Source organism: Sycon ciliatum, chromosome 1 (genome assembly GCF_964019385.1).
Source record: "Sycon ciliatum chromosome 1, ocSycCili1.1, whole genome shotgun sequence".
NCBI classification, from domain to species: Eukaryota; Metazoa; Porifera; class Calcarea; order Leucosolenida; family Sycettidae; genus Sycon; species Sycon ciliatum.
In genome coordinates, this window is record NC_088643.1 from 17,243,946 (window position 1) to 17,251,872 (window position 7,927).

Consider the following 7,927-nt stretch of genomic DNA (forward strand, 5'->3'; position numbering starts at 1 on the left):
CTGTTAGCAGATGGAGAAATAGGTCGTGCTGGTTATCCGAATGTTTATCGTAATTCCGCGTATTAAAGCCCACTGGCCTATATCCGGATATAAGCCCATGAGCTAATAAACAGACACAAATGCAATTCGAGTGTCAAGTAGAATTTTTCACAATCAGGACTCTTCCTACCATGGTACAGCAGGTCAGTGCAGTTTACCAGTAGAGTATGGTAGACCTGTAGCGGCCTGACTCCTAAATACGTCCCTTCATACATACAAGCATGCGCAAGAAAATAAATCATTCTCTTTGGTCTCAACTTCTTTTTGTCCGGTTGGCCAAAGTAGCCGTCGTCTAGGGCCAGGCGTAAAACCCTAAAGACCCACTATGAGCACGGACTTGTACTTTTTCGTGAACTTTCAAAATTCGAATATCGGCCCATGGGCTAAAAAGGAACATGTTTTAATGAATATTTCATCCCCAAACTGCATTATTTCACATATAAGCCCATGGGCTTATATGTGCGGAATTACGGTATGCATTCGGACATCGCAAGTATCTGGTAGCAGATGGGGAAATAATTGGTCGTGCTGGTTATTCGAATGTTTATGCATTCGGACAGTACCGTAAATGTATCCCCCTACTGCATGACATGTTGCATCACAGTAGTCTACGGTGCAGGCATGGCTAGGAACATTCCGCTGTCAGCTACATCAAGAGTCCATAACCCCCCAGAGTGTGCAACTCGTGATCCTTCTCAGCACAAATCAGTGCCGCAACGAAATCCAAACTTCATACGTCATGTAGTGAGTAGCTATGACGAAATGGGAAGTTTGGCCCGGACCTACTTCGCCCGTTTGCCCAATTTGGGGTCTTTCTTTACGAATCCACGGTCAGGTACTAGGTACCCATCCACGGTCAGGTACGTAACACGCCTGGAAAGGCTCAAGTACACAAAGAAATATTTTAGAGTTGTCGAACAGTTTTCTCTTTTGAGTGTCTCTCCGATAAGAGAAGAACAATGGCCACTGTTGAACCTAAAGCAAAGCGCTCCCCATTGTCGCCGGAGTGCAGTGTCTCTGTGGACGATATTCGTCAGTTTTTGTTCGATCTGGGCTCCTCATTTTCTTCTCTCGATTGTTGGAAATTGTTAATTCTTCCAGCACCTGGATAGAGATTTATTGCTCGAAGTCTGTGCTTCTCACATGCAATGGAACACCCGTCAATTTGAACCGTCTGGTTGTGAACCCAGCAGGAACATTCACTGCAGGTTGAAGCACATCTACTTCGAAATCGATCGGGTCTTCATGCCGTGTGCCAAGAGCTATTTCCATCAAATCTTGTAAATCTATATCCATGCCTATTCTTGCTATCCCGGAGTCACGAACTCTCCCAATACAAGCTTTTCAGACAACGAGCAGAGAAACTCTCTTCAAATAAAAAAATTCTGTGACTGTGAAATCAAAGCCGTTCTGCTGACACTGCATAGCCCGTGCAGCAAACGTTTTACGTGACACTTCCGTGGCTTGCTTCAAAGCAACCTTCAACTAATTGGAACCCCCGCCGGATGTACCAGATATGCACATGGGGATATGGCCCCATCCGCCCATGCTTGCCCGGGGACCGGATGACGCAATGTTTGGATTTCGTTGCGCCAGACCCCAACCTGGAGTTGCACACTCTGTCTCTGGGGGGTTATGGACTCTTGGCTACATGCACATGCCTTTTGAAGTACATGTATTGAGAACCTTGGCAGCGGAAAGAGCGTTTCAAAGAGCCCTAGAAGGCTAGATTGTCAAAATCAAGGGAACAGAACATAAGTGATGGTGGAGTGAACTACAACTGGCCAATCGCTGGCCAGTGGTGGTGAAGTGTGCAGCATCTTGGCCTGATGAGTACAACAAGTGTCTTGCTGCTATGCCCTCCAACACGGACAAGTCAGCAAGCAAGCAGGGCCCGCACCACATACTAACCAGGGAGTAGAAAATACACGGTATTTTACTACTCCCCTACACTAATCTCAAGAAGGGCTGAGGGCTTCCTGCAGCTTCATCTCTGAAATAGGGAATCTATTTTCCTTATTTCCCTGACACTACACACAGCGCAAAACAACACGATTCAATACCAGCGTTGATTGAAAGGCACATATTATAATTATGATAGTGCCGTGTCACAGGACGCCCCTGTGTACCGGCGCGAAAACGTGGAAAAACCTGATGGCAACCGACCGTCATACTTTGCACATGAAGCACCACCACATCGTCCCTGTGGCAGATAAGTCACAGAACATTGCAAGGAGGGACCCCGCTGACTACACATACTTGCAACACTGGGGAGTGCATCCTAAAACGAAAACAAAAAATCTTGAAGAAGTCAAAATAATTATGCGAGCGGAGTAAAAACAAATGTAGCGTGCGCTCTATCGCGCTGTGTCATGGCCCATCGGCGGGCAGATGTTTTGAGACTTTATAGAGCATGCATTCATGGTCAATGTTCAATAGCAACAACAATTACCGCTTGTGCTGAACAAGGGTTGCAACAGCTAGAACACAAGTCATGAGTCATTTTGTGGAAAGGCAAGTACGTGGAAGATATAGAATTGCGTCGAGCGGCAGACGTACTCCTAGGAGGAGGGGTTCTGAACGACAATTAGGAAGAACTCCTTATCTACAGGGCAGACAGAAGTGGACACGTGTACAGCACAACGCACAGATGCACATGTACGCACGCAATGAGAAAGATGGGATGTGTCAACGCGCATACATGATCCCAAAGGTACATTGTACAGCACACGCAGCTGTTCACTTTGCAGTGGAAGTACTGTGAGCAGTGGAAATTCCCTACAATCCTCCGGATCTGGACGGGAGAGTGACTCCACAGAGGCTGGCTGTAACTATGGGTCACACCAAGAGTACATAACCCCCAAGAGTGTGTGCAACTCCAGCTATAGGTCCGCGACGGCAGAACTTCACATCACATGACAAACCCGCAAACATGATTATTTCACACCCTGCGCATGATAGATACAGGGTTGTTGTTGTTGTTACTTTATTTTACTTCACCAGAATTACAGGCAGTAGAATGCCTCTCACTAGACCAGGTCTAGTTCTCACAAATGATGAAGAGGTTCAACTCTCTTGTGGTCATTTTGCACTGTTTGCCAGCGTAACCGTTTCGAACCACGTCACGTAATGTGAAGTTCTGCCGTCGCAGCACTGTGTAGAGGTTGTACAGGTGTAGTTGCACACTCTTGAGAGCAATGTACTCTTGGTCACGGGCAGCAGCAGAGGGTGCAGTGTTCCTGGTGGCAGAACTGGGGCCGTCAATGGAGAGTAGGGCAATTCTGGGCCGTCATCCCGTATGCTCATGCCTCTCTTATCCGCATATCGAAGTTACAGGCAACTCCGTCCACCGGGCACCCAACGGGCAAGTTCTAGTGGAAATATTACTACTCTTTTGACAACAATCTTTTGTGGAAATAGTGACATCATATGCCAGATCTCCGGTACTTCCCCACCAAAATGTATGTGATTCAGAAATGCGGATGTTTCCTAGTCACGGGCAGTGCCCGGTCCCGGACTGCCCGGAAAAGAGAGATTTGGGCTCACAACTTCACATACTGTATACCGTAGTTCCGCGCATATAAGCCCATGGGCCTATATCCGGATATAAGCCCACCTCCGTTTATAGGCCCATGGGCTAATAAACAGACCCAAACACCGTACTACAGCATGTCAGTGCAGACTACATTACCAGTACCGGTACCTATGGTAGGCGGACAACCGGCACGGACTTGTACTTTTTCGCGTGCCAGCTGCCTTCAAAATTCGAATATAGGCCCAGGGCTAAAAAACGAACCATTGCATAATTTCGTATATTAGCCCATGGGCTTATATGCGCGGAACTCCGGTAAGCAGAAATATTCGTCTGGAATTTAATTTCGTACTTTTCGTCCAAGGAGCTTTTGGACAAAATTAAATGCCGGACTAATGCCGATTTAGTCCAGCTTTTGAATACACTCTTATGATCCATGGACGAAATTTACAACCGGACGAACTCCCTTTCTTTGGAGTTGGACGAAATTATTGACCGACGAAATTTTCTGCCTCTACAGTACTGTAAAAGATGTAATTATTTTCGGTGTAACTTTTTTTAATTTCGGTGATTTCGGTAGAGAAACCAGGCACCTAAATTTAATTTACACCTAAAAGTCACTAGAGTATGAACTGTATGCGGAGGAAATGCTAGTCACCTTCATAATCCTACATTACACCTGAAACCTGGCAGGTCCCTGGCACCGGAATTTTAATGCACCTAAAATTACATGTTTTTATGATACGGTAGTATACTCGTACGCCAAATCAGCGTTCTTCAAATTCAGGTTTGTACTGAGATGTACTTGCCCTACCAGGATTGCAATCCACTCAAGCAGCCAGCCACCCCCCCCCCAATAGCTCTACGTCCCAACACAGACTCCCTTTGTATACAAGTACCTGGTGCGACAAACAACTGTGGACATACCTGGTGCAACGAGGATTTCGTGCTTCTTGGAACGAATGCGAAGAAACGTCAGGTCGTCCTGAGCGAAAGCAAATAATCACTCAGATGGTGAGCCAAGGAAAATATTTTAAAATTTAAACAAGGAAAATTGTGGGGCACAAGTTATGCAAATAATAAATAATAGAAAAAAATGATCGTGTCCGTTCCCGTGGCTTAGGGAACTCACGACGGCAGCTAACACCCGGTAAAGCCTAGCGAAAGCAAATACAGCATGGTACTATAACATCCAGGTTGGCTTTGGCTTTTTCCTGTTCTTCTGTGACTTGTGGAGGCATGTTGTGCTTTGGGACATGCAATGTGACAGTCACCTGCACGCAACGACTGTTGCACTAACCTGGATGTTTTACCATGCTGTATTGTTTTGTAAAAATAAAAAAATAAAATGAAAACAACTTCAAGGAACATGATTGTCACCAGGTCAGGGTGCAACAATCATCTTTTCTTCAGACATCCTCAGCAGGACACACTACCAGTATCTACAAGAGTACATGAGCGTGCCACTCTGATCGCTGGGCTAAGGTGCTCCGTGCAATGGCGCTGTGTGCCACGCGCTGCCCCCATTACGTAGTGAAATGATGATCAAGCTTACTGGATTGGAGTTTTTCCCTACAGTTTACGAGCAACAAATTCATGCATAATACGGGAGGTTCAAAAGCAATGCCTGTGTGCGACGCATCACGTACAAAAATATCCAAAGTCTCAGATAAAACCGAATTCGGAAGCTGGAAACCGTAGCAGATCAATTATGATGCAATGCGCCGGCTGATTACCCAGGTCGTGGCTACATAATAGAGAGGTTAAGATGCACGTTAGTTCCGACGCGACACGCAATTTCACGTCAAATTTGGCGTCAAACTCCAAATTTCGACGCGAGCTACAGGTCACTTGCGTTGTTTTTCGACGAGCGAGCCAAATAGCGCGAGCTGAACTTTCACGTCACATCAGAAATAACGTGCATCTTAACCTCTCTAATGTTGGCAGCGCGCCACACCACGCCAGACCCGATGCGCACAGCTGCATACTCTAGGGGGTTATCTACTCTTGCCAGTTACAACTGGTGAGCACAATCATATCACCAGGGTGCATGCTTCCATATTTTTAGAGGCTGCCGTGTTCTCAGGCTCCACGGTCTTCAGCGCATGACTTCACCACCAACGGCCATTCAAAAATATGTAACAAAGACCTGAGGTAGAAGCAGAGTGGGCACAGCGGAATGCTACTCACTGCTGGATCGATGTCACGGATACACGAGCGTGCCTTGCTCGTCAGTTGGTGGATTAGACTGGCGTAGTGCACGGTGGTCGTGTTGTCCAGGCTGGTGCGAATCGGAATGCCTGGCAGCAACCGAATGATGCACATGCACAGGTGCACAAACACACACACACAGATACACGTGCGCACGCACACACAGCCACACAAGCGCCCACAGACACGGCCACAGACACACACACACACGCGCGCACGCGTAGTCAGGAAGGCATACATCAATAAACATGTGATGTGCGATTGTGTTGGCATATGACTAATACATGTACTACTAGTAGCACGAAATCAGTTGAACTGAAGTGGATTTTCACGTTTTCTGCACACAACACGTTCCCCTGCATGATTACTCAGCACTTAGAATTAAACACGAACAAAACAGCAATTTCAGGCCATTGTTGCGCTCACCATCTGAGTTTACAACGATCGTCCCTACAACGCCCTTGTGGGACGCAATTTTCTTGATGGCTTCATCAATCTCCGCCTGCATTCACCATAGTTGAATACCACAACAACTGTCTGCGTCAAAAGCTGCTGACAAAAATCCATCTACAAGAGAACTTTGGTCAATACCATAGCTATGTCGTGAATTCTCCTCCCCTCCTAACGTCTTCGAAGGCTTGAATATTCGGAGTTAGAAACGTTTTGACAGTATGTCCCGAGTTCACCCAGTTGGGCTTCGTTCAGACGCCCCCACCAAAACTCCTCGCTACATGTATTTCAAAACAACCTATCTGGACAGTTATTACATCAACACGTAAGTCGTTCCTACGACTATCGAATGTGACTTTATAGTAGTTTGATTCCTGCAAACATACAGAGCTTGAAAATTTTGGATGTGAAATTATGGCTCAGCTGAGCTCATGCTCAGGAGTCAGGACTCAGCTCAGGTGCCTGGTCAGGCCCTGGCATGTGCATGCCCCGGCATGCCAGGCAGGGAGTCGTACAAACCGGGGGCCCTGCCAGTTCCCTGGTTTCGAGTCATTACCACGGCAACGAGGGGTTGACTTTTTTTGACGGGCTGTGAACGTCACGTGGACGTGTCCTTTTTTCGCACACGACCGAGGCTGACTGACTCACTGAGTGACATGTCGACAGGACGTTTGACGTCTGGAAATTTTTTAGTCTTTGACTCATTACAGCATCTGATGATCTTAGCAAAATGAAGAGAAAGGGCTTGAAATGTTCGAGTTCGAGTGATACACAGCCACTGTCTTTCCGTGACTCGCTCAGCCAACCACAGCTGGAATGGATGTGTGGGAGAGGGGACGAAGTGACCCATGGCATCGCTAGCCATTCTGCAGTTTTGCTGGGTCCGCAACTCTGCTGCTGTAGCGCCCTGGTTCAACCGTTGTAAATGTTACAGGCCAGGGAGGACAGTCGGGTATTTCCCACTGAACAACTAACAGCGTTTGCAGGAGGCAGCCGCAGCAGTGCAACCCCAAACAAGCCCGAACAACTAAGTTACTTCTCGTAACAAGATAAAATAGCAAGCTACATCAAGCTAAATCTCCAGTGCCGCTGCAGTGATGTTGATGGAGAAAGTGGTCTAGCGAGCATCAATACAGCATTTGTGCGTTAGTCGAAACGGTGCGCATTCTGCTCTGAATTCCATGACAGAGACTTGAAAAGCAAAAAAATCGTTGGACACCTGTGCACATGTGAGCTCACCTACTAAAAATGATGCCAGCAGCAGCAGCAGCACATTTAGTGGCGAACAGTGAAGTTGCGAAAGACAGGAGAGAGCCAAGGCTCAAGAGCAGTGATGGCCTTTCTTCAGGAGAAGTTTCTCTGGCCAGTGCCAATGCAAACGCTGCAAAGGCAGCAGAAGCTGAAGGCGCTGGCAGCAGAATGCCGCCACCGCTAGTATGGATGTGCACAGCATGCAAGCTGGTGCACCCTGCACTGCTCCCACTGTGTGACAACTGCAGGACTGAGCGGGCGGTCGGGAGCAAGCGGCCGCGGGCGGTTGGGCAAGAAGATGAAACTACCGGCTTGCTAGCGCTACAAACATCGCCCGCAGTACGCATGCAAATGGACGGGCTCCCACCAGCTCCGTCGCCCGAGCCTCTGCTGGATCGGATAAAGGCGCTGGTAGCAAGGTTATCAGCAAGCGAGATTGAGTCT

General features: G+C 47.5%; 2 protein-coding genes across 3 annotated transcripts in view; one reads left to right on the forward strand and one right to left on the reverse strand.

Annotated features, from left to right (window-relative positions):
* Positions 1 to 2,094: 2,094 nt before the first annotated feature.
* LOC135815490 (dynein light chain roadblock-type 2-like) lies at positions 2,095 to 6,646 on the reverse strand. Of its 2 annotated transcripts, XM_065328808.1 has the most exons (5): positions 6,374 to 6,646; positions 6,209 to 6,284; positions 5,762 to 5,871; positions 4,499 to 4,556; positions 2,095 to 2,644 (listed from the first exon to the last, which is right to left on the reverse strand). In XM_065328808.1, the coding sequence occupies exons 1-5, from the start codon at positions 6,374 to 6,376 to the stop codon at positions 2,601 to 2,603; spliced, it is 291 nt and encodes a 96-aa protein (XP_065184880.1). In that variant the 5' UTR covers positions 6,377 to 6,646; the 3' UTR covers positions 2,095 to 2,600. The 2 variants fall into 2 exon arrangements, with proteins under 2 accessions (XP_065184880.1, XP_065184872.1); XM_065328800.1 differs by lacking the exon at positions 6,374 to 6,646 and having other exon boundaries at positions 6,209 to 6,290.
* Positions 6,647 to 6,934: 288 nt separating this feature from the next.
* The window catches only part of LOC135815481 (calpain-15-like), a 10,488-nt gene continuing 9,495 nt past the window's right edge, over positions 6,935 to 7,927 (forward strand). The window contains exon 1 of the mRNA XM_065328789.1: positions 6,935 to 7,927. This exon is cut by the window's right edge and continues 429 nt beyond it. Within this exon, the coding sequence (XP_065184861.1) occupies positions 7,481 to 7,927 (447 nt within the window). The 5' untranslated portion in view covers positions 6,935 to 7,480.